The sequence below is a fragment of the Nilaparvata lugens genome, chromosome 10 (assembly GCF_014356525.2).
Source record: "Nilaparvata lugens isolate BPH chromosome 10, ASM1435652v1, whole genome shotgun sequence".
Taxonomy (NCBI): Eukaryota; Metazoa; Arthropoda; class Insecta; order Hemiptera; family Delphacidae; genus Nilaparvata; species Nilaparvata lugens.
In genome coordinates, this window is record NC_052513.1 from 21,510,726 (window position 1) to 21,538,556 (window position 27,831).

The 27,831-nt window shown below is 36.5% G+C and overlaps 1 protein-coding gene across 2 annotated transcripts in view; it reads left to right on the forward strand.

Annotated features, from left to right (window-relative positions):
* The window catches only part of LOC111052935, a 226,568-nt gene that overhangs the window by 170,933 nt on the left and 27,804 nt on the right, over positions 1 to 27,831 (forward strand). For both annotated transcript variants that reach the window (XM_039436535.1, XM_039436536.1), the window contains exons 6-9: positions 899 to 960; positions 10,886 to 11,045; positions 25,827 to 25,966; positions 26,679 to 26,883. In XM_039436535.1, coding sequence (XP_039292469.1) covers positions 899 to 960; positions 10,886 to 11,045; positions 25,827 to 25,966; positions 26,679 to 26,883 — 567 coding nt within the window. The remainder of the gene's footprint in view (positions 1 to 898; positions 961 to 10,885; positions 11,046 to 25,826; positions 25,967 to 26,678; positions 26,884 to 27,831) is intronic.

The window sequence follows — 27,831 nt, forward strand, 5'->3', positions numbered from 1 at the left end:
TGGTAGAATGATAAGGTTGACAACTTTCAGTTCTGTTGTTTTAACATTTTTTTTTCAAATCACTTTCAAAAAGTTCATGTAGTACCTACCATTGAGTTTGAGACACTTCTGGCGCTATCATAGTTTCACAACTATTCTGTTCCACACTCCTATCTCTTGCAGTCGTTAACCATATCTATAATAAAGTAAATAGTTGGCTTATACACGTACGGGATAGGAAAATTATGTTTAACGCATCATAACTACTGGACTACTGGACTAATTAACTTGAAATTTTGCATATAGACTAGATTCTTAATTAACCAAGGATGGTTATAGGCCTATTTTCAATTCTTCAAAACTTCATTACGTCAAGTTTTCAGATTATCACGTTTGAGAATAGATCCTTGCGAAGCACGGGTTCCTGCTAGTCATAGCATAAGGAAGTGAGGATTGGTGTTAATCGAAAGAACTGAATAATGTATACAAGCATCCGAAACAATAAGGTTTCTCCAAGAAATCAAGAGTCGTACTGAAGATCAGATAGGATAGAGAATGAGATAATTACAGCTGAACTAGAAGTAGAGCATCTACTACAGATTTTAGAGAAAATTAGAGAAGATCGGTTCAGTCATTTACTAAACATATATGCAACTAATACCCCACCCCCCCCCCCCCCCCAGAAATATTATGCAATTACAAACCTGATAGGAAAAGACTTGTTGGGCACTGGAAAAATGGATCCCGGAACCTGGAACAGGCATCATCTTGTATCACTAACTTGTAATCATTATTGATGCTATAAATAGCTTGTATTTCAAAATAAGGATCAATTCAGTGTCAAACTAATCCATATAGGAATTGTGTAGATTTCCTTGCCAACCTCAACTAAAACATTCTTTTTCAATTTTTTTTGCAGGTTTTCAAGTACCTGCGCAACAAGATTCCGAAGATAGATGGACTGCGAGTGATCAATATTACGTGAGTATTTGTATCATTTTTCCAGTGTTCCCAAAGTTCGTTTTACGAAAAATTGTTCAATTCAATTCTCCAGAATCGAGATTCGCATACTGTGACAAAGATCAACTTTGGATTATTTGATCAACAAGGTTTTCACTAATGGGTATAGAATTGAGAAATAAGAATAAATTGATGCTTATTTTGTTCAGATATGGCATGTTTGTTTTGTCTGTTGAAGAATGCAGGATTTCTCATAACAACTTTATGAGGTTTCAATTATCAATCTGATTACATTGAATTGATTTCAAAGATCACATTTTTTCAATTGACTTATAATTTATTTAGTAATTCAATAAATTCCTCTCAAATCAACCAATTCCTCTGAAGAGACAATTTTCAAGGGTGTATTATCTGTAATTGAGTAGAATCCAATCTGAACAGAACAATTTCTAAGTTATTTGACACTCTTTTATAGATAGAATATGAATATGTTGAATTTTTCACTAGTAATTCATTTTCACGAAACCCTGGGTTTCGATGTTCTAGGCATTTTGTTTAGTTGAAGGAATGGTCAACATATATTGTGTTTGATTTTATAATGGGAAAAATTTCAGATCCCCAAATACAGTATTCAATGGAGTATAAGAATCTCTTTGGATATCCTTAATAGTCGTACAAATTAATCACTCTCAATCATTGTAAAAACTTGTCAAATTGGAACAATATTTCAATCTTGAATCGACAAATCAATTTTAGGAGCCTCATATTATTTATTCTCAAAGTGAACTCACTCATTTCAAATTCTAACATACTGAAAAACCATATATAGTTTTTCTTGACAGGGTAAGAACTGCTTGAGTGAAATTTACTGTAAGTGAATAATTTCCACATTGCACAATTCATTTCAATTCCATTTACTATCAACTAGTAATGAATTTTCATCGACAATAATTCATTATAAATTATTTTCGTAGCATACTAGCGATTCCTTTTCCTCCAGCGATTGCTCGAAATTTTTCTCTTTAAATTGTCAACCAGAGATGACTTCCTTCAACGATTGCTCAATATTAGTTTCGTTGGACTGGCTTTTTCCTTTTACTAGACGTATGTAGAGCTAGCTGGCGGTGTTCATTTTAGTAGCAAGCTATTCTCTAAAGAGACGGAAACATTTCATTCCATTAAATTAAATGGAGCATCGATCTTGCTCCAGCGGCGGCAACGGCACCCGAGATTCATTTCCCGCCTTTTTGTATCAATTGCGCGGGAAGACTGGGTCGTGAGTGGGGGAAGCGGGAGAAGACGGTGTGGAGGAAGTGGAGAGGGGAAAGTAGTTGGTTCTCGCAAATCATTTGCTCTCAACAGCTCAGTGTGCAAGTTATACAGAATAGCCTTCCTCTTTTGCCAAAAACAATGACTTTGCTTGTGATTCAGTTGAGGGTCTCTCATATTTCATGGCAGTCGGCAAAGTCGAGTCAAGAGTCGAGAGGAGGGCAAAACTTGGGTGCTGTTGATTGTGTTAGGATTGCGAGAAACGAGAGAAATATCAAATAATGAGGAAGAGAGTGTGAGAGAGTGAGAGGAGAGTGGAGAAGATTGGGAGATAGATGGGAATCGAGAGAGAAAGATTGAGAATGAAGTGGAGAGTAATTGGAAGAAGTTTTGGAAAATCTGAAGGGTTGGCTCATGATGAGATGACACCGAAAGTAAAACGAAATCAGATATTCGATATTTTGTAAGTTATGTGGATGAGAATAAGAAAGACAGAATGATGGGAGAGTTTGAGAATGAAACTCATGAGTAGAGGAGTTGCAGAAAACTTGAAAAAGTTGAGAAAATGAAGGAGCTGTAGAGAAACAAAATAGAAATTGAAACTAAGTTGACGATAAGGATGACTTCTTCTTCTTCTTCTTCTTCTTCTTTGGTTAAAAGCTGTTGGGCTGAATATGAGGAGATGAAAAGCAACAATGAGAAGTGGAAGAGAAAAATTTAGCCGAAATGAATAAATTAGACATGATGTGGAGAAGAGCGAAATGATAGCAAAGACGTGCTTGTCCAAGAATTGGTGGGAGATTTACTCTATAGATAGCATATTTTGACTATTTTCAATCTATGAGGAGTTGTAATATATCTTTGTCTTGGATTTGAGACTTTAATAGACAACATTAGTTATAATCCCCCTTCAATCAATCAATATTGAATAGAGAATTATTGAAAAAAATATATGTCACCTGATGACCTTAACGATGATAGCATAGTTGATTCTTATTGTAAGGGTGTATGAAACAGTGAAATTTCTAATCACAAAAATTAATTCTTTGAAATATTTTATTCTAGAACCTAGAATTTCCCACCTAAACAGGCCTACACTAAACGACTGGACTGAAGAATGAAAAGGAGCAATTCATAGGGGAAGGCAAAGAGAATGCAGAAGAAAAATAAGGGACAATACAGGAAAGGATCAAGATGTTAAATGCATTTGAAGTATTGAAAGTATCAAGAAGACGTTGTAGGAGATGATAGAACGAAGACAAAGAGTTCAGAAGATAGAGATTGATGATCGAGAGAGAATATTCCAGAATATGATAAATTTCAGTTGCAGAGGGTAAAGAGAATGAAATTGATGGAGGAAGAAGGAGAACAAGAAGAACTTGTCATTGAGATAAGATTTAACAGGGGAAGAGAGAAAGAGAGCGAGTTGGTACTTTCAGAAAATCGGAAACTGTGTAGTGATAGCGAACAATGTCTTCTCACCAGCTCAATGGTAAGCCTTGTAAATGTTGGTCGTTTCAGACAGAATGGGTTCATTACAATCATCTTTCACAAAATTATTACATTGACAAAATCGTTGTTCACAAACAATTTGATAGAGCATTTCTCATGAACAAAGCAACTTGGTCATTTTATCAGCCACTGAAGCAGTAAATTTTGAGTCTGGTTGATTGTTAAGTTTTTTTATTTCTGTAGAAGCAAGCACATTCTCAAAAATGTAGAATGCGCATTTATAAATTATTTCTCACTGGTTTGAAGCAAATTTTCTATGCAAATATGATATTGGTTGACTTTTTCAGAGTTTCTGCTATTCAAACCTCAAAATTTTGCAATTCAAAGTATATTTAGAATCACATTGGATTCAGATACAAATATTTTCAGGCATGATTATACCTTATGAAAGCTCCAAACTTTACATAGACTTAACTAATGAATGCTGTATACAACAATCCAACTGAATCCTAGTGGATTACAATATTGTAGACTGAATCTTTATTAAAAATATCCATAAAGCAGCGTTCCCACGAGAAGTGAATACGAATGCGTGGCGCGCTTGTGAGCACACTTATGTGAGCCACGGCTGTCGAAGGAGTCAACTGTTCACACGACTCACGCTCATTGGCTCATAGTCTATCTTTTGAATTAAGTTCACCTCAGAGAGCCGAAGGGTATCTTTCTAGTTTTTCAATACTCATAGACGGCTGTTACGGATTTGGAAATAATGCCAAGGATACACAAAAATCGGCGGTTTTTAGGAAAATATCAGTGTTCAGTGTATTATTTGTAATATATGTTAAATTACAAAGTCCAGAAGTTCAGCTGAGGTATGAAAATGTTGTATTAGAAGGGCTTTGAAATTATTGTAATAATGATGATAAAACTTTTTGAAAAATTGTAACTCAGGACTCAAGGAGGATGGATAATTACGGATTATATAAATTTATTCAAAATCTTATTAATCGAAAAAAGAGAGTGTGATATTCTCTGTTCGATGGCTAAATTTGGTAAAATTATCGGAAACTGGAAAAGGAAATGAAAATCTGTGATTTTTGAGGCACTCTGGAAAAGTTTCAGGGCTATGAGGCCAACTTTTTTATACTATTTTTTGTTCAATAGGCCTACTCCTAAAAAATCAGAGTGTTCAGAGTTTTATCCAGCAAAAAGTACCTTGTGACTGGATTATCTGGCCAGGAATACAAAAATAATACAGGTAATTGAAAAATATATATATCAAAACAGTTGTTGTGAGCACAGTTCACAACTGAAAATTAATCAGGTGTAATCCGAAGCGTGGCCGGTCGTGAACTGTCTCCACGCCTGGTGACGTTAGAGGCAAAGTCAATACGCGTTGCTCACACGAGCGTATTCCGCGAAAGCATGGTTCACACGTCTCACGTCTCGTGGGAACGCGGCTTTAGTGTTGGGAAGAGGAAAATGTCAGTGTTCAGTGTATTATTTGTAATATGTTAATTGAATGATCAGTAACGCTCCCATGAATGATCAACATAAGTAGCCTACCTACTAACAAGAGTCATACATCCATGAACCCGCATTCATCCATGGCAGCAAACAATAATGAACAGCTCTCCAGTGGAACATAACTATGCTATGAGTAGGAATGATTCTACCTGAATCACGTATATTCCATGGGAGAAGTACTACTTGTCCTCTACTATAACAGCGACCATACAAAATGTAGAACCCGTATTTGTCCTGCTTAACCTATCAGGAAGCATTTGCAACGACACGATGCAACCCTTTAGTACTCTCAGCTTCAAATTCGCTTTGTAGAAGGCTGAGTCGATCCTCAGGTTATCGAGCACTGACAAAATATTAGAAGCGTCTCTCGCATTCACTCGGCTGTTTTGCGAATAGAGGCGCGCGAAAGAGAACAAATAAAAACACGTGTTCATTCAACTGTGATCTGCAAAGAACAATAAGACAGAACAACAGAACAAGACCGACCGACCCGCTCGTTCTCTGTGTTGGTTTGTTCAGCATAGCTTTCGCCAATGAAAATTCCCTTCTGTTGCCAGTTCCACCAAAAACGTTTCTTTTTCACGCTCTCCGCCAAAAGCGCGGCGCACGATATTCCTTTGTCATTATTTTTGTTGGTCTTCTATCTCCGGTAACATCAATTTACGTCATGTGGTCTGAACTCCGCAGACAAATACCTTTCCGCGTTTGTTTCTGTTGCTGGCTTGGCAATGTTTGATTTTTTGTGAAAACTGTGAAAGATCATCCGATCTCTGTTATGGAAACCATTGGCTGTGACGTTGTGTTGATTTATTGCGTGATAGATCTCTAAAGGTTGTAGGCTATCGTGAATAAATCATTATTGGCAGACATGATGGTGTAGTAGGAATTATTCACCATTAAACTTCCATAGAGACGTTTTTTTTATTTATTCAATTATAATTGAGATGACTTAACAAAAGATGACAGTAAATAAACTTAAAAGTATTGTTACTGTATTGAAGGAATCAATTCCATTCCCAATTTTCAATAATGTAATGATTCTACAGAATATTATGAAGAGTGGAGTTTATAAGGACGAATAATATACAGTAGATCAAAAATATTTTCCCAGGTGCATGAGGTACTTATGAATACTTTTGAGGTGTAATGAATCTCAGACAAATTTCAGAAATAATAATTATCAATGAATCAAAACTGAGGTATGTCCGATATAACTGTATTGACAGCAGAATATGTGTTTGTAAGGGATATAAATGTAGTGTTCCTTGAAACCTTGTTGTGTTCCTAAATATCAGAAATTTAGAAGAGGAGAATCATAAAACGAGAATCTTATACCTTGAACGAGGCCAAAGAAACACGATACTAAGAGATATGTTCACCTCAGTAGTGAAGGCTGCCTCAAAGTCTTTGCCCTGATATTAAAAACCACCTGTTGGTTACTGCCTAAAAGTTTGCTGTTCTTTTTAATATTGCACGGCAAGTGAAAATGGGCCAACAGCGGCTTTCCACTTTGGCAACAACCGACTTGCAAAAATAATAAATACTATTCTTGTCGGCACCAACTGGCGCCAGACTTCAGACAAATTATAAAATTCACTGCCAGTAGAAGTTTTTGGCAGAGACGGCTTTGTAGTGGTGTTTTTAAATTCGGCCGAAAATGTTTGAAAATTCACAAAGCTGCTCGGGCGGCAGATAAGAAGCTTACGCCTTGCCTTCTCGGAAAAGACAACATGGAGGAGAACTTTGCTGCCGGAATGAGATCAAGGTTTGATGTTTGTCGTTGGAGGATGCAGTGTGGCTGGCTTCCTAAAAAGGTTCCGGGCGAGAGTGAGTGAGCAGAAAAGTTAGAATGTTCTCCCAAGACGGTGCCAGCCGCCAGCCGCCAGCACACGGGGCGAGCTCTGAAATTTTAATTTTGAATTATGTATCAGCCCACCCGCTCTCTTGTTTGCTGTTGTACGTTCATGAGCGAGCATAAGATATATTGAGATGCATGCACTCTTCTCTACGTGTTTATGAGGGAGACACAGTTCACCAAAATTGGAGAGTTTGGTTGATTGCTGTCATGTATTTGAAATTGGATTTGTTTGGTGATGTTTCAAAGAATATATTCAACTTTTGATTACAGCATTTATTTATACAAACGCATTAAAATAGCGTATGGGTCAGTAGAGTTCAATAACATATAAATTCTTCTCGAAGCACGAATGAAATTATTTGAACCTAATTCAAACTCAAAATAATTTTCAGATTTACAGATTATCTAACTTCCAAGTTTTGGGGTCAGTCAATTTCAAACACGGTCTTCTGGATAAAGATAAAACTAATTCTACGATGAGCATTGAAAGCGTAATATTTGAAACTGAAACAAAGTATATTATTCCTTGTGATAGAAAGTAATCAACTACATACAACTGAAACATGACTTTGTCTGTTTAGCCTTCTTGATTTGTTGAAAAACAGTTTACTATTCTGACGGTGCATTTTGATACCGATACAAAACTTGAAATGAATTACTAGGTCTCAGACAGAAAAACAAAAATATCTGTCACCAATGGTATTATCAATCGAAGATAAAGATAAGACGATAACGACTAGAAAGACTAAGATTATGGCTAACAATTTGAAATGAAAATCAATTTATCAATTATTTTAAAAAATAATAATATATTGTGTGAATTTGAGGTTAGGTTCTATATAAACAATGCTTGTCGGCAATATCAATAACGATCAAGCTGAACATCTACCATTTAATCAGATACTCGCTAGCAAAATAATTGCCTCTAGGTAGCATTCGTTAAGACGAGGACAAGAGGGTTTAATAACTTATAGCATGTAAAATAAAGGATATGAATGTTTGAAAAGTAAATATAAATGTTTATTGATATATGTGAGCGAATAAAAAAAACAAAAACAAAAAAAATAAAAAGGAAGTAAGACCTAATTTTTCTACGCGCATTAATTAATTGTGTACACTCGAGCCGAATCTGACTGTTTACCAATCAGAGCACAGTATTCGCTCGGCGCTAAAAAATATTTAATTCAAAATCTCCATGTGGTCTTTATTAAGATTATAAAAATTTGTAATTTTTGTAGAATGCACGAAACAATGTAATTAAAATAAAATAAGAATTAAGGATAGAAATATTCAATTTTAAGATAGTAATAATTATGCTCTAGTACTATGGACTATTGACAGTATTAAATTGCGTAATCGCGGATTATTTGAAATCCACCAATAGGAAAAGATATTTAAATTTTATGCAAATTTATAATCGGAAGTATCGTCGAAAGAGAAAAGGGGAAGACCAACTGCCCACTTGCTTGCCAGAGACCGACCAAGACGCCAGCCATCACGAGAGCAATAGACTGATTCCCTTATAGAAATTAAATTTTATTTATTGCCCAAGTTTAAGTTTCAAAGACTTTTAATAATTAATAAACCTAACTCAGTGAATTCGCTCTATGACATGAGTTATTAATTTAAATATCCCCCTTGGAGAGGACGACAGCAGCCCACCAGAAAGGCATTGATAGGACACACGAGGTGAACCCATGCTACATCTTTAAAATTTGTGAAAAAATCTTCGCACCTGAGTTATTGAAATATAATTTATTGAGAGGATCCTCAGTGCTACGAATTGATAGAATTTTCATAAAGCTAGCTCGTCGAAGGTATTACTTGAAAATCAAGCTTGATTTAAAGATAATTGCGCAAGTAGTATAAATAAGGGAAAGGTCATAGGCTATCTAGAATGCATATGAGAATTAAATGTTAAATTATATATCACTGTTTGAAATTATTAAATATGCTCAGTTAATATATTTAAATATCAGTATTATTAGTATAATAAGAATAATAAGTATGGAAGCTCAAAGTTCACAAGATAAATTATTTATCTAACTTCCACTGACGGCCGAACCTATACCTTGAGATTTTATATTTAAAGTATCAAATATTATTGGAATATTGAATTATAAAATTCTAATTCGATAAGCAGAAGCGAGTCGAATGATTGAGCTATAGGAATCTGTAAAATGTATGCTGATATAAGAATCATGAAAGTTATTAATTGATGCTATTAAGCAGAACAAGAGTTTTAATTGAGCGATCTGTGATATTTTTCTTGTGTATTCTCTCATATTGTGTTTGCATTATTTGTTTTATACATTTTTTTTCGTTGATTTTATTGTAATTATATATTTATTGATTGAATGGTCTTCTTTTCATTTCTAATCCTGTCTTCATGCATGACAAATCTTGTATTAGTATTTTTTATTATCATTATTGGCAAATTAATAGAATTATCAACCAACTGTATTCTTCATCGAATAAGTTACATAAATCAGCGATATACAGTACCGATCATTAAATCTTCAGAAATAATACGTTCTCAAGATTTATTTAAATGGTTCAACCCATTCATTGAAATCAAACAGACTGAAATACAAGGTCTTAGTATTAAGTCAAAGCAGTATTACATCCTCTTCAACATCTATAATTGCGGAGCCAATCAATGCAGTGGTAAAGATTGCCGTTTAATAAAGCAGCAGCAGTTTGCAGCAATTGAAAGCGGAATTTGGTATAAGCCCCTCGAAGAGCTGGTAAGAACCACATGGTATCTTTATTTCAGCAGGTGTCAAGATATCAAAGACATTCAAATTTCACATGCTCTACCGACCGACTGCCAGCTGGGCATATGTAACCTCAAGAGGACGTTACACTATTCAACTAAATTCCCTTTCAAATTTTGAGTTTGAGTGAGCAGGTAAACTGTAGAGTGTGGAGGAATATTAGGCGAGGAGGGAAATTAGATGAGGAAGAAGAGCTGCCACGTGAAGCTATTGTTTTCCTTAATTACAAAATGATCCAAGAGAAAACAAGCACCCTCTTCCCACACTCTGAAGGCATTAAAACATGTTTTGATACTGGATGGAAAATAACCAGGAAGACATTTTGTAGCGTAATAATTAGCAAAACGCTCATTACGGAGCTGAACCAGTTTTTCGTATTTCATCATATGCTCACAAACCTCCATACATTATGAAGATCCTACTGTTTTCTTATGAAAGACTGCCATCAGTTACCTCTATTATGTTGTGAGTTTTTTTATAGGATTTTCACGTTGTAGATTGATAACAAGGAACATTAATTAGTAAAAATATAGAGAAAACATGATGAGATTGAATTTGTATACCTCCAGCTCCACTTGTCAGGATCTGTGAAAACTTATATTTGATTCAAAATGTTGATCCCACTGACCAGTTTACTGTAACTCATTCAACGTGAATTGATAAATGCAGTTTGTAAAGTTTGAGGACTTTTTATTCATTAAATTGTGGATGACATTTAATGGTGCTTCATAAATTAATATCTACTATTTCAACTCTGGTATAGTTTTGTAGTGAGAAATTATTATTGATTGTTGGTTGATATTTTAGAATGGCATTTCTAATATATAGCTGAATTTAATTGCAATGTTAGTTCTCTCATCAATAACAGTTCGAAACTGCTTTCTATGAAATAAAATCAAGAACATCACGGAAATCCTCTATCAAGAGAAAAATTCATTTACCGTAATGAACATTGATGGAAGGGAGCACATTTTTAAAATGTTGAAAAAAAATTCCAACTCTTGAAATACATCTTGACGTTTATTATTGGAATGTTTCTCAGTAACATTTTACTTTTTTCCAGGTTGGAGGGTGAAATAACTTTTCACTTTTTTGCCAATAAACGAGATGGCAGGAAAGTGAAAGATGCCCTGAATGAGCTGGTGGAGAAGCGTCATTTGGGAAATATCACCTTTGCTCCGAGCAAGATTACGCTGCGCCAAAATCCGACGCTTCTAATCAAGGTAAAAACCTAGATTGGAAACTGCTCACAACGTTACATGAATTTATAAAACTAATTGCGGTCTTTACTTGTTGAAAATTATTAGGAATCATGATAGAACGATGTGTACTATATAACGTTTTTTTGGGGAATTCAATAAACAATTAAATATTTCCTTCATTAATAAAGTAATATACAAGTTCATTGGCATATAAAAATTGAATATAAAAACACGATGTGACGACATAATTTTTCACTTTATTATCCAATGATATTTTTCCTCCCTAATTGGTACATGCTCAGTCATTTTCAATTTGATTGATTATCACACAGCAAAACAAAAAAACGATTGGAAGGATCAAATTGATTCAATGTCCGAATTATAATTTTGTTACCATGAGATTGATCCATCTTTTTCGAATGTTTCGTAGCCTACTGCTCTTGCGAGATTTGAGCGTTGTTGATATTTTACATTACTCTCTCTGTTGGACTAGTAGATGAATAATTCCAACTTCTCAATTCAATTCAATTCAATTCAATTTATTTCACCAAAACACAAAAACTTTACAAAGATGTGACAATCAGAAAAAAAAACAATAATTATTATTCTAAATATCTATATCATCTATCTGTAAAATACGGCTGGAGGTGAAGAACTACTGGCATAAGTGAAACACTTGTTCGCCAGTAGGAGTAGAGACTTACCGTAACTGTTTCTAAATCTTAAGCTAATAATTTAAAATGGAATATTTTTATTCAAACAATGGTAAGTATATTTAAAATAAATGCTATTAATTGTGAATTAATCCAGACAATAATGAAAAGCTGAAAAAATTTGAACTCATAAAATATTAAGATGGAAATAATAGTTGTGAAGTATCCAGTTTTTAATATTTATTGGTACAGACTTAATAGGTACACCGATGAGCTCGTTCGGGATGCAGTTTACAATCTTTGGAGCGATGTATACCAGCTGCTTACGAATAACCGTTAAATTCGAATCATAAGTAATATATCTATGTAGATTGTATCTTGTTCTATGAGTTACATTGATTCTTGAAAATGAGCTTCTATGTTTATTGAAATATTTAAATATGCTAAGCACATAGAGTTGCCGGATTGACATGACTCTCAATTCACTGAATGCAATTTTTGAGGGGAACAATATGGGTTTATTTAATATGGTTTTTATGAACATTTTCTGTATAATGAATAGTGGTAACAAAAGAGTGTCATAAGTACCACCCCAAACCGCCAAGCCATAATTTAATAGAGATTGTACAATTGCAAAATAAAGCATTCTCAACTTTGATAAATCAAGTATCGACCTCAACTTATAAAAATTATAGGAGACAAACCTCAGTTTATGGCATAGGTATTCAATATGCCTTCTCCACTTGAATCCCTCCTCGATTATCAAACCCAAATATTTTATTTGACTAGTCCTTTCAATCTCAGGACATCTACAGGGAGCATCGTCTAATAAATTACAATTTAAATGCAATTTAAGTGTACAATTTGTCTCTTCATGTCCAGAGATATTTCTTGAAAAGGCGATATATTTTGTTTTTTAATATTTAAGCTTAGGGAGTTAACATCTAACCATTTCTTCAGAGTGGAGATGCCTCTGGAGGCGGCTCCATAGACTCTCTGCCAGGTGCTCTCTCCAAACAACAGCACAGTATCGTCAGCAAATGAGAATACCACACCTCCATTCAGGTCTAATCTGAGTATCTCATTTACATAAAGAAGGAATAAGATTGGTGATAAGACTGTTCCCTGAGGGAGACCATAACCGGAGAGAGGCAGATCACTCACACAGTCATCAAGTGTAAGAATTTGTGATCTATGTGCAAGGTAGCTATGGAACAATCTCAGAGTTGTACCTCTGATTCCTGCTCGATCCAGTTTATTTAGAAGATGATTGTGAGCCACAGTATCAAAAGCCTTGGCTAGATCAAGGAAAACCGCAAGAGTTTTCTTTCCCTTATTTAACAAATCTGCCACAGAATTTGAGAAATGGATTAGAGCATCATCAGTACATTTATTTTTTTTGAAATCCAAATTGGTGGTCTTCTATTATCCCATGTAAGTCAAAGAATTCAATAATTTGAAATTTTATCACTTTCTCCATTATTTTCGTTAATGAACTAAGCAAACTGATTGGTCTATAGTTCTCAGTGAGTTTTTTATCACTTGATTTGAATAGAGGTTTGATTTTGGCGACCTTGAACAATTGTGGAAGAACTCCTTCGCGAAAACATTTATTTATAATTGATGTGAAAGGATAGGCAATGAAATCGGCTACTATTTTTAAAGTTTTACTATTTATACCATCAATACCTGGACATGTATTATTTTTCAGACTGAGTATGGCATTTTTTATTTGAATTTCATTTACCGGTTGCAAGACAAAAGAGTCGGTCAATCTCGAGTTATTTTTCTTATATTTGAATTCATAAGCGGACTGGCTGGTATATTTAGGTATCCTATCAGCATAAGTTTTACCAACATTTACAAAGTATTTATTTAATTCATGTGCATTTAATTTTATTTCATTTTCTTTCCTTTTCCTATCTAGTAGTTCAATTACTCAAACTCTTCCAATTAGATGAATAAGATTCAGACTAGAGAGATTAATTGAATACAAATCAATTTGCCAATGGATAACATGTTAATTCAATAATTATTGATAAAGGAAGTGAATAACTATGAGTTGATACATTCAGGGTGGAAAACGAGAAATAATTCAGTAGCCTATATACTCGTATGCTATTCAATAACTGGGACTGATCATTTGAATAGAGAACATGGAGCGTTCAGCAATCCCATAAACTTTTCTAACTTTTTCTAATAATACCTTCAAAACTCTTTCCTATAGAAAACATGAAGATCACATGAATGAAGGAGTAATACATTCCTAATTCATTTATTTTATCTTTTAAATACATTGAGGGTCGTATCGTTGACACCAATATTTCTGGATTTACGATCCTTCAAAATACTGGTATTCAGAAGAATCTATGAATGTTTCATGTATTTAATCCCATGTCCGAAAATCCGAAAATACTCATGACTGATCCCAACATGACTGATTGATGTAATAACTATCCATGCACAAGTCAATAGTATTCAGTACCGTTAAAAAAATCAGTAGAAATTTATTAACACAAGCGAATATCAATACAGAGAATAGCCATACAGTTTTGATAAGCTCCCATTAATGGCTCTATTCTTAATCGTCATTAAAGTAAATAATGCATAAAATTGACATTTGGGGAGTAGATTGGCAATAATGTTGTTTATTTATAATAAGTGCTATGAATGATTGAATGTAGCTAAACAGAGAGAGAAAGAGGGAACAAGCTATATTGCTCGGCTATCTCATTCTTACTGCCGCGTTATAATGGCGTAATTTGGATTTCGATTTGGCGATGATTGTGCAACATGCGATTAGAATTTATTGGGTAATCGTTACCGGGTCGATTCTCAAACGAAATTGGTTTCAGTGTGATTTGGAAATTGGGTGTGTGATCCGCCCACTGGATTCAATTTCAGAGGCAGCACTTTGGTACTATTATGATGTTAATGATTAATTTTGTCCCTAGCAATTAATCAAATGAGTTCAAATCCAAATCTACTCAATCGAGGTTTAAATCTATCATTCATTCACTTGGTATGTACGTTACGGCGCATCATGGCAATTGGTTTGTTTGGTGTTTAGTATTTCAGATAGTAATCTATAGACTAGTGTAATTGAGTACCTTTCTATTTTGTCATGTAGCGGATTCAGTAGAAGCGATACAGTATTTTATGACTACTTGAATGTTCAATCGTTCTAGTACTATTATGATTAATTCTATTTAGCATCTTATAAATTCAACCATATGTTTTTTTAATAATTCGATTATGGTTGCAAAATGAAATATCCTTGAGAAATCTCTATAGGCTACGTTGACTATTACTATGATAATATTTTTCTTGAGAGATCAGTGAGTCAGGATTGAGAGACTGGCTGGGTGTTTGACTGAGAGATTCAATGGAGAGACTGAACGACTTTTTTGCTTCTGGTTGCGAACCACACATTAAATCACGCCTCCAAATGGTCACCTGCTATATTATGCATATTATACCATGAGGTGTGGTGCGCAAGCTACTATCCAACGGTACTTTCAAGTCGTTAGGCATCAAGTATAAAGGATAGTATATTCTGTATGCTATCATTGGGCAAGTATCTCAGAGGAGTTTAGCCTGCGTTGCAGTGGAATCACCCAAAGATCGACCAATCATCCAGGACATGGACACTGCTGCAGTGCTGGTCAAGGCCTGGATGTCTACAAGCCTGGAAAAAATAAAAAAAAAAAAAAAATTAAAAAAAAAAAAAAAAAAAAAAAAATTAAAAAAAAAACACATAAAATCGGAATAAATGGAAAAAGGGAAAAAAATTCCCTCCGGATCCTGAACTGGGGTATAAAAGGAGTTGTTCTACAAGGAGTGGGACATTGTGTCTTGTACAGTCGTGTCCCAATACGTGTGTGTGCCACCAGTACATGTGTGTGTGATTCTCATGTATTTGTTTGAAAGAAAAAATATAAAAAAAAAAAAAAATTAAAAAAAATTTAAAAAAAAAACACATAAAATCGGGAATAAATGGAAAAAGAAAATGAACTCGGGGCTATGAACTCTGAACTTGGGGCTATGAACTCTGAACTTGGGGCACTGAACTCTCTGAACTTAGGGCTCTGAACTCTGAACTCTGGGCTCTGAACTCTCTGAACTTGGGGCTCTGAACTCGGGGCTCTGAACTCAGGAGCAGTGGTGGTGGTGGTGGTGATAACCTTCCTTGTCAAAAGGTCTATGACAATGCCACCCCATCATGACTCACTTCTCAATTCTTCGTTAACATTAGTATGAAGAAGTATCATATTTCATATAATTTAAGTCTTTAAACATAAATCCTCTATGGTGTAGTGGTTAGCAAGTCAGCTCCCCAAGTTGGAGGTTCTAGGCTCGAATCCAAGGCGGTAAGGTAAGTATTAAAGGTCAGTATCAACAGAACCAGAGGATATATTTTTTGTATGTAGTGGGTAGACTGGCCCACCACTGCCAGTCACCCCGCCACCCGCCCGCCCGGCCGCCACCGGTCACCCCACTGGTCGTCTGGCCACCGCCGGTCGCCCCACCGGTCGCCCCACCACCGGTCGTCCGGCCGCCGCCGCCAGTCGCCCCGCCGGTCGCCTCGCCGGTCGTCTGACTGCCACCAACAGTCGACCTGCTGCGGCTGGCAATTGTCCCGTCGGCTGAGCATGAGCATTCTGAGTGCAGTCAGTGGCACTCAGAATATACTTATATCTAAACTATATCTAAGGAGATGGTAGGTAATAAGTAAACAGTTTGGAATACAATTAGCTATTTATTGATCAATTCAACATCCATTTCATTGAAAAGTTTACTACAAGCAGGTATATCTCTGTTCCAAAATCCAAGTTGTTTATCATATTGAGTGTGCAGAAAAGTGATGTATCCATGATGTTTCTCCTTGGTCCATGTCAAGCAGGTGATGTCCCAGGTAGTAGACTCCTTTTCCAGCACTAGTCCTTGGTAAGTCTTCTATGTTGTCTGATAGTCTTCGGATAATATTCAATGATACCTCTAGAACACTGTTTCAGTTGGAGACAATACCCTGTCATTGATGTTGAATCACCTCACAACCTCTTTCCTTCAGGTAATTGATGCTCCTTCGAGTCAAAAGTATAGGTGTAGTAGTATTTCTCACCACTACATCATCCTCCTCCTCCTCCTCCTCTTCCTCTTCCTCCTCCTCCTCCTCTTCCTCCTCCTCCTCCTCCTCCTCCTCTTCCTCTTCCTCCTCTTCCTCTTCCACCTCTACCTCATTGTCCTCCTCCATATCAGTTTCCTCTTCCTCATCTTCTACATGATCCTCAACCACCTTCAGATCAAATGGGGAGATTGATGGTAAATTTGTCTCACCATAGTCGGCCCACTTTGAGAATAGGAGTACCATCTTCTCTATTGTTCTAGATACACAGTTGATCAACAAAATGTCTATTCTCCACAGATGATTCCAGCACAATAAATCTAATCTGCTATGTATCCAATATATATCCATATTTGTATAGCATTATGATTTTGATTGTACCTCAATATAATATCTAAGGTGTTGCTGTTCTCTGCTTTCTCAAGTGAAGACCTTTACCAACCTTTGATCTCTGCTGTCTCAAGTAAAGACCTGTACCAACCTTTGGTTTCTGATGTCTCAAGTAAAGACCTTGACCTCCTTTCATTGATTTTTCCTTTGATGGTTGAATCTTTTGTTTCTTCCCCTTCTCAACCACCCTGCTGACTTCCTTCAATGATCTTTTCATACCTCCCCCAAATTTTGCCTTAGCCTTCATAATGTTGGTGACTGCTAGTGCTGCAGCTTTTTCCAACACCCCTGCATCATCAGATCTCACTCTGTCCCAGGCTCTCTCTGCCAAGATGCTGTCTGCTACTGCTCTGCTTGCTGTATCACCACTCTTGGAATAGGCAATATCATGCTCCTTACAAGCCTGATCAAGTTTGTTGATTCCTGGATCACCTTGTGCTAATCGCTTCTGAAGTTTTGTTCCTGGTCCACAGTATTGATAGCCAGGGATATGAAGTTCAACTGGTAGAATGTCGATTGCCTTATTAACTATTGTACCAGCAGCTCCCTTGATAGCTGACAGAACACCTCTTCCTCTATAGATCTTCTGACTTTTCTCCTTACTAAAATCACGCCTTGGAGCAATAGATCCTCTCCCAGTCACTTGTCTCTCAGAATGTCTTTGACCACCATCTCTGCTATCATCCGAAAGGCGTTGATTGTATTCTTATACTTGGCTTTGTTGTAGTTAACAATCTCACCTCTTGGATCATTGTTCTGTCTGTACACACTGGTCCAGTTCAATATTTCTCCATAGGCCTGTCTGTCAGCAGATTCAACTAATACACGATTTGGATTCTTCTTGAAAATCAACTCACAAAGTCCCAATGTAGCTGTGAAGGTCTTTTCTTCCTGATCTACAGGGTCAGTCAGCACAATTTCATCACCATTCTCTCCAAAAGTTAAATACTTATTGCCCAGGTAGTAAGCATTGTCTCTCACTCTTGGCCCAAAAGTGTCATCAAAATCGTCATTGTTCTTGCTCAATGATCCTCTAATGTAATCAGCTACCTGTTTTCCAGCTAGATCAGTTTGATCAAGGATATTCTGAACTGTTGTACCGTGACTTTCATTCAATAATTGTTCAACATTCTTATCATCATCCTGTCCATCTCCAGACAGCTCCTCATCACTGCTATCATCATATCCTCTACTCATATTATACTCCTCACCATCATCCCCTTCAAATGCTTGCTTTCCTGCTTTCCATAGTTGCCGTCCAACTCTTGAGGTGCCTGCCATTGGACTTGAAACTTCTCCAGTTCCATATGATTCAAATGTTGGTGACTCTTCATCAATGCTGGAGAGTTGGAGCTTATGTTTTGCTTTACTTGCACCAGTAAGTCCATGCCTTGTATATGTGCCATCTTTAACAAATGGTGTTGTTGGTGGAGTAGGATATGTGTGGTGTGTTGATGCTGCTGAGAAAGGACAATGTTCTGATGATAACAACTCTGGCTTGGATTGTCTCTGCCTACCCTTCACATGCCTGAAGCGCATTTTTATTCTAGGCTTCAGATACCTGGGACGCTTCTTGGATGCTCTTGATGGAGGTAGTTGTGGTTGTTGAACTGGCATCTGTTGGAAGGTTTCGACTAGGTTGACTAGTGGCTCAGCTAGAGGTTTGAAGTGTTCCACATGTTTCTCTTCTGCAATCCGTCTACCCAGCATGATTTCCTTATGCCTCCTTTTGATTTCACGCTTCAACCTAGCAATCTCCAATATGGTAGGAGCAACCTCCTCCAATGTTGGCTTATGGTTCCTTTGTTTGATATACATACTGGTCAGTGTTTATCAGTATACTGAGGTCTGAGAGTTTGAGCTCAGCTATTTATACATTTTGGACCCATACCAAGTGCCGAGTGCCACTGATTGAACAGTGACTGATCAGTGACTGATCAGTGACTGAACAGTTACTGATCAGACTGATCAGTGACTGAACAGTGACTGATCAGTTACTGATCAGACTGATCAGTGACTGAACAGTGACTGATCAGTTACTGATCAGACTGATCAGTGACTGAACAGTGACTGATCAGTTACTGATCAGACTGATCAGTGACTGAACAGTGACTGATCAATGACTGAACAGTGACTGATCAGTGACTGAACAGTGACTGATCAGTGACTGATCAGTGACTGACTGACCACTGAGTGGATGACCCTACCGTCCTGCCACAGACATGCTGAATACTGGTGAGCATGGTCCATGTGGCAGGAGGAGCTAGGGTCATTGAGAATGTTCATGCTCAGCCAGTGGGACAATTGCCAGCCACAGCAGGTCGACTGTTGGTGGCAGTCAGACGACCGGCGAGGCGACCTGCGGGGCGACCGGTGGCCGGGCGACCAGTGGCGGCCGGGGCGACCAGCGGTGGTGGCCAGACGACCGGCGCGGCGGCCGGACGACCGGTGGTGGTGCGACCGGTGGGGCTACCAGCGGCGGCCAGACGACCAGTGGGGTGACCGGTGGTGGCCGGGGGACCGGTGGTGGGGCGACCTGCGGGCGACTGGCAGCGGCTGGGTGACCGGTGGCGGCCGGCGACCGGTGGCGGGGGCAACCGGCGGGGCACCGGCGGCCAGCGATCGGTGGCGGCCGGATGACCAGTGGCAGGGCGACCGGTGGCGGCCGGGCAGGCAGTGGCGGGGTGACTGGCAGTGGTGGGCCAGTCTACCCACTACATACAAAAAATATATCCTCTGGTTCTGTTGATACTGACCTTTAATACTTACCTTTACCACCTTGGATTCGAGCCTAGAACCTCCAACTTGGGGAGCTGACTTGCTAACCACTACACCATAGAGGATTTATGTTTAAAGACTTAAATTATATGAAATATGATACTTCTCCATACTAATGTTAACGAAGAATTGAGAAGTGAGTCGTGATGGGGTGGCATTGTCATAGACCTTTTGACAAGGAAGGTTATCACCACCACCACCACCACTGCTCCTGAGTTCAGAGCCCCGAGTTCAGAGCCCAAGTTCAGAGAGTTCAGAGCCCAGAGTTCAGAGTTCAGAGCCCTAAGTTCAGAGAGTTCAGTGCCCCAAGTTCAGAGTTCATAGCCCCAAGTTCAGAGTTCATAGCCCGAGTTCATTTTCTTTTTCAATTTATTCCCGATTTATGTGTTTTTTTTTTAATTTTTTTCTTTTTTTTTTTTTATTTTTTTTATTTTTTCTTTCAAACAAATACATGAAAATCACACACACACGTACTGGTGGCACACACATGTATTGGGACACGACTGTACAAGACACAATGTCCCACTCCTTGTAGAACAACTCCTTTTATACCCCAGTTCAGGATCCGGAGGGAATTTTTTTCCCCTTTTTTCCCATTTATTTCCGATTTTATGTGTTTTTAATTTTTTTTTTTTTAATTTTTTTTAACCGTTAAATTCGAATCATAAGTAATATATCTATGTAGATTGTATCTTGTTCTATGAGTTACATTGATTCTTGAAAATGAGCTTCTATGTTTATTGAAATATTTAAATATGCTAAGCACATAGAGTTGCCGGATTGACATGACTCTCAATTCACTGAATGCAATTTTTGAGGGGAACAATATGGGTTTATTTAATATGGTTTTTATGATCATTTTCTGTATAATGAATAGTGGTAACAAAAGAGTGTCATAAGTACCACCCCAAACCGCCAAGCCATAATTTAATAGATTGTACAATTGCAAAATAAAGCATTCTCAACTTTGATAAATCAAGTATCGACCTCAACTTATAAAAATTATAGGAGACAAACCTCAGTTTATGGCATAGGTATTCAATATGCCTTCTCCACTTGAATCCCTCCTCGATTATCAAACCCAAATATTTTATTTGACTAGTCCTTTCAATCTCAGGACATCTACAGAGAGCATCGTCTAATAAATTACAATTTAAATGCAATTTAAGTGTACAATTTGTCTCTTCATGTCCAGAGATATTTCTTGAAAAGGCGATATATTTTGTTTTTTTAATATTTAAGCTTAGGGAGTTAACATCTAACCATTTCTTCAGAGTGCCTCTGGAGGCGGCTCCATAGACTCTCTGCCAGGTGCTCTCTCCAAACAACAGCACAGTATCGTCAGCAAATGAGAATACCACACCTCCATTCAGGTCTAATCTGAGTATCTCATTTACATAAAGAAGGAATAAGATTGGTGATAAGACTGTTCCCTGAGGGAGACCATAACCGGAGAGAGGCAGATCACTCACACAGTCATCAAGTGTAAGAATTTGTGATCTATGTGCAAGGTAGCTATGGAACAATCTCAGAGTTGTACCTCTGATTCCTGCTCGATCCAGTTTATTTAGTAGTTGGTTGTGAGCCACAGTATCGAAAGCCTTGGCTAGATCAAGGAAAACCGCAAGAGTTTTCTTTCCCTTATTTAACAAATCTGCCACAGAATTTGAGAAATGGATTAGAGCATCATCAGTACATTTTTTTTTTTAATCCAAATTGGTGGTCTTCTATTATCCCATGTAAGTCAAAGAATTCAATAATTTGAAATGTTATCACTTTCTCCATTATTTTCGTTAATGAACTAAGCAAACTGATTGGTCTATAGTTCTCAGTGAGTTTTTTATCACCTGATTTGAATAGAGGTTTGATTTTGGCGACCTTGAACAATTGTGGAAAAACTCCTTCGCGAAAACATTTATTTATAATTGATGTGAAAGGATAGGCAATGAAATCGGCTACTATTTTTAAAGTTTTACTATTTATACCATCAATACCTGGACATGTATTATTTTTCAGACTGAGTATGGCATTTTTTATTTGAATTTCATTTACCGGTTGCAAGACAAAAGAGTCGGTCAATCTCGAGTTATTTTTCTTATATTTGAATTCATAAGCGGACTGGCTGGTATATTTAGGTATCCTATCAGCATAAGTTTTACCAACATTTACAAAGTATTTATTTAATTCATGTGCATTTAATTTTATTTCATTTTCTTTCCTTTTCCTATCTAGTAGTTCAATTACTCAAACTCTTCCAATTAGATGAATAAGATTCAGACTAGAGAGATTAATTGAATACAAATCAATTTGCCAATGGATAACATGTTAATTCAATAATTATTGATAAAGGAAGTGAATAACTATGAGTTGATACATTCAGGGTGGAAAACGAGAAATAATTCAGTAGGCTATATACTCGTATGCTATTCAATAACTGGGACTGATCATTTGAATAGAGAACATGGAGCGTTCAGCAATCCCATAAACTTTTCTAACTTTTTCTAATAATACCTTCAAAACTCTTTCCTATAGAAAACATGAAGATCACATGAATGAAGGAGTAATACATTCCTAATTCATTTATTTTATCTTTTAAATACATTGAGGGTCGTATCGTTGACACCAATATTTCTGGATTTACGATCCTTCAAAATACTGGTATTCAGAAGAAATCTATGAATGTTTCATGTATTTAATCCCATGTCCGAAAATCCGAAAATACTCATGACTGATCCAAACATGACTGATTGATGTAATAACTATCCATGCACAAATCAATAGTATTCAAATTTACAGTACCGTTAACAAAATCAGTAGAAATTTATTAACACAAGCGAATATCAATACAGAAAATAGCCATACAGTTTTGATAAGCTCCCATTAATGGCTCTATTCTTAATCGTCATTAAAGTAAATAATGCATAAAATTGACATTTGGGGAGTAGATTGGCAATAATGTTGTTTATTTATAATAAGTGCTATGAATGATTGAATGTAGCTAAACAGAGAGAGAAAGAGGGAACAAGCTATATTGCTCGGCTATCTCATTCTTACTGCCGCGTTATAATGGCGTAATTTGGATTTCGATTTGGCGATGATTGTGCAACATGCGATTAGAATTTATTGGGTAATCGTTACCGGGTCGATTCTCAAACGAAATTGGTTTCAGTGTGATTTGGAAATTGGGTGTGTGATCCGCCCACTGGATTCAATTTCAGAGGCAGCACTTTGGTACTATTATGATGTTAATGATTAATTTTGTCCCTAGCAATTAATCAAATGAGTTCAAATCCAAATCTACTCAATCGAGGTTTAAATCTATCATTCATTCACTTGGTATGTACGTTACGGCGCATCATGGCAATTGGTTTGTTTGGTGTTTAGTATTTCAGATAGTAATCTATAGACTAGTGTAATTGAGTACCTTTCTATTTTGTCATGTAGCGGATTCAGTAGAAGCGATACAGTATTTTATGACTACTTGAATGTTCAATCGTTCTAGTACTATTATGATTAATTCTATTTAGCATCTTATAAATTCAACCATATGTTTTTTTAATAATTCGATTATGGTTGCAAAATGAAAATATCCTTGAGAAATCTCTATAGGCTACGTTGACTATTACTATGATAATATTTTTCTTGAGAGATCAGTGAGTCAGGATTGAGAGACTGGCTGGGTGTTTGACTGAGAGATTCAATGGAGAGACTGAACGACTTTTTTGCTTCTGGTTGCGAACCACACATTAAATCACGCCTCCAAATGGTCACCTGCTATATTATGCATATTATACCATGAGGTGTGGTGCGCAAGCTACTATCCAACGGTACTTTCAAGTCGTTAGGCATCAAGTATAAAGGATAGTATATTCTGTATGCTATCATTGGGCAAGTATCTCAGAGGAGTTTAGCCTGCGTTGCAGTGGAATCACCCAAAGATCGACCAATCATCCAGGACATGGACACTGCTGCAGTGCTGGTCAAGGCCTGGATGTCTACAAGCCTGGAAAAATAGCCTACTCTTGGTTCCCTAATTTTGTTGTAAACGTCTCAAAGGTGAGCGGCGCTTCACGTCTACCAAGCAAGCGTCCAGAAGGGTCACGAGCTTCTCGGAAAAAGTGACCAGCGGGGGGGGGGGGGTTCGACATACTATGATGCTATTGAATGACTGAATTGATTGATGTGCCTCCTCCTGTTGATTGGCAAAAATGGAATCGAATCAACTTGTGAAATAATAAGCAATATTATTTATCGCTATGATATTGATATACGTTTAGACATATTGCTATAAATATGATTATTCTTCATCGCTATCTATGAAAAAACCTCTTCAAAGAATTTCAAAACACAAGCCTTCACAAACTTCAAGGACTGTCTGAGAGCTTCACACATCCCACCACTCAGGCATTTCAACAGGGGAAATACATACCGACAGTTATAAATTCACAGTTTTCATGTAGTTAATGTATTTAAGTATTTTCATTGAAAAAATGTACTTGAAAACCCACTAGTTAGTGATCTATTCATCGAAGAAGCTATTGAAGTGCAATTGATCCAATTACCCAGGGCGCTTGAGCCACACAACGTTATTGAATGCTCTAAATTTTCAACTGAAAACTAATTAGGACACGTTGAATGCAGTCCGAGGGTAGGTACCGGTATGTACTTTTCAATAAATCTCTTTCTCTGTCTGAAGCGTGGGCTGGCCGCATTAATTAGAGAAGGCGGCGCGAAGGTTTGTTAGTAGAGTGAATTTCTACGCATGTTGACATGTATACGGCAATATACACTGTACAAACCAACTCTTTGTGTTTGAACACAAAAGGAGTAGCGAAAATTGAACGCTTTGTTTACTGACAAAATGTAGTAGCGTGGCGGCCTGCTGAATTTATAAACAAAATGGGCGGATGGGTTCAGGTGGAAAATGAAGATATGCACATTCATATAAATAACGAAGGAGGGATGTGTGAGAGAGGCTGAGGATTTTGTGGTTTGGATACAACCTGGATCTCCCGTACACACAGGAGCAAATAAATGTTTATAGGACCTCATACCATAGCTAAAATCATTGTATATTGTGATATAAATATTCTTGATAATATTGTACAATAGACACTCTCATATCACATAATATCAGTTCATGAAACCATTGTAATGGTTACCGTACTGGATATTAAACAGTTTGTGTTAGTCCCGTTGCAGACTTGCCAATAATTTTTGATGGTGTATTTTTATAGAAATAATAAGTACCCTGAAAATCATATTCGTATCTTTGAAAATCATATAAGCTGATAGTTTTTGTGAAATGGGCTATTACATCTCTTTTTTCCAATTGTGGATGATGCCCACATGAGCGTTTTGCTTGTGCGTGGGTAATGAAAAGTACGTTGGTGAATTGATGAGATGAGCAAACGTCTACCGGTATGCCAAAGGCGGGATTCGAACCCACGAACCATTTTCAAAACATTCATCTGAAATTGTGGAAATATCAGACATCTAGCACACTCAATACTTCAAGTGATTGTATATGTCTTAAAGAAGGAGGCTGAATATTTTCCCTTGAAATATTCATAGTAAAAACTAATCATGGTTCTCTGGAAACAGTTTTTGATGTGTTCTAGAATTATCAGGAATATAGTCTCACCTGGGAAATCCATCCTTGCTGGATTCAGTAGTTTCAGTGCTGATTAGCATCTCTACTCTCATTCATCACTTCAAACTATCAGTATTTTTTGGATGTGATCCATTAGTAATATGTATAAACAATGCTGAAGCTTGTGATTCACAAATAATTAATCTCACCATAGTATGCATAGATACAAATTTTCATAACTATCTGAGAATTTTGTTGAACAGGAGATACGAATCAACCAGAGAAAAGCAGCCGTGCGGTGTGGAGATGACTTCATCTTGTCTTGCACTGCTCTTGGATCTCCCCACATGAGTTTCCGATGGTACAAGGATGGCATGGTTGTTAATGAAACAATAGCTCTGAGGTAAGAAAGATTCCATGATAATACAAGCACGTGTTTTCCGTGATCCGCAAGGGTCTGTTAGAAGCACAAATAGTTTATAAAATTAGTTGCATAGTTACATGCTAATTAAGAAAAGAAAATTAACAACTATAATAAATTACAATATGGTAAAGAAAATCTATTCTTTTGGGTGTTTATCCAACGCAAAATTTGTACCACAAATTAAATAAATTTGTCTTTGAAATTGGAATTATAATTAATCAATTACCGGTAATAAAAATGGAAAAAGACCATCCTTAGCAATCAAGAATCTTTATGCAAAATTCACTTTAGTAGTTCAGACTTGATAATGTGTCAAAACCGTATCCCGTACAAATGTATAGGCCTAAGCCAATTCCTCCCTTTATAAATAGTAAAAATTACTCCAAACTCCTCAATCATCAATAAACCAATTATTTAAGGATTCAATTTTCGAGTATTTTATAAGTAGCTTCTTTAAATAGTGGAAACTACTACTCACGTGAAATGTTTTTTGAACCTAAGATTCATGTCAAAAGTTGATTAATTTTTTCCAAGTCATTATTTTGCTTCAGCTTGTAATGGAAATTGAGATTGAGAAATATTATTTTGGGATTTACAATCAAATCAGTTTTATCAACAGCTCTAATAATTTTGAAAACACCGATCACTACAAAGCACGGTTATTCAAGCACGATTTACATCGTCTTTACAGGAATATTTGGACGAAGCAGATGAAAACGGATATGAACGATCAGTACATGTCGCTACTGAGTGTGAAAAATGCTGATGCTCTTGATGAGGGGAGGTACACTTGCCAGGTCACTGATTGGGGCGTCGAGCAGTGCAAAACTATTGACCTTGAGGTCATACCACCACCAGACGTCAAGGTCATGCCGATGACAATAACGGTTGAGAAGGTGAGATATTGAGAATATTCATAAAAAAAACTTCAAAAAACGATGTATCAGCTCAGTTAATTATTTGATTGAAACCTGCAGCACATAATAATATTAGCTGAGTTACTGGCTTACTATACCAGCTAGTAGCTCATTCATAATTTATTTAGGTACTTCTTCATCCACTTGTTTATTTTATTCCTATAAATTCTTTAATTCTATTTTATTTCGAGTTACTTCTTCTTTTTATTAATTGTGATAAAAGTAGCTGCATGAAATTTTTGCATCAATTCATTTATCTTTTACTATGTTTACTAGTCCTCATATATTACTCATAATTTTCAAGATGAACTTTTGTGAGTGTGGGAATCAACAACACAGAAATATTCCATGAGCAGAGGTTACATATTACTGTATTACCGTACCAACAAAAAGCTCTGATTTCTATATTATATTATATTACTCCCAGTTATAATTCTGCATAGTAAGACTTTCCAGGGAGAATAAATATTCTTCCCATTTCCACTGTATGGTGGAAGTGATAAAAATGTAATGCTGTTTCAAAAAAAAATTGTATAAAGTTCCACCTTATAAATTCACGAGCTTTTCTGTTCACCAGAAAATCTAGTTCCTCTTTCAAAATGACATTTGGAAATGTCATGCTTGTACAAATTCCAAAAATAATACTCCATTTTCTATGTGAGATAACAACCCGTGTTTGACTTTCTGTGTACCGTATCTCTATTTCATCAAACTTCTGATATTTTCATTTGAGAATAGGCTCTGCGAATTTTCAACTGCAATTTTGGAAAAGAATAATGACCAGTTCATTCTTGTTTCAGATATCATACTTTGTATCTCTCATTTCTATCAACATTGATAAAATACAGTGGAGTAGCGTCACAAGAGCGCTGTTGAAAAGATAGATAGATAGATAGATAGTTAAATGACTTTTATTTACACTTTACA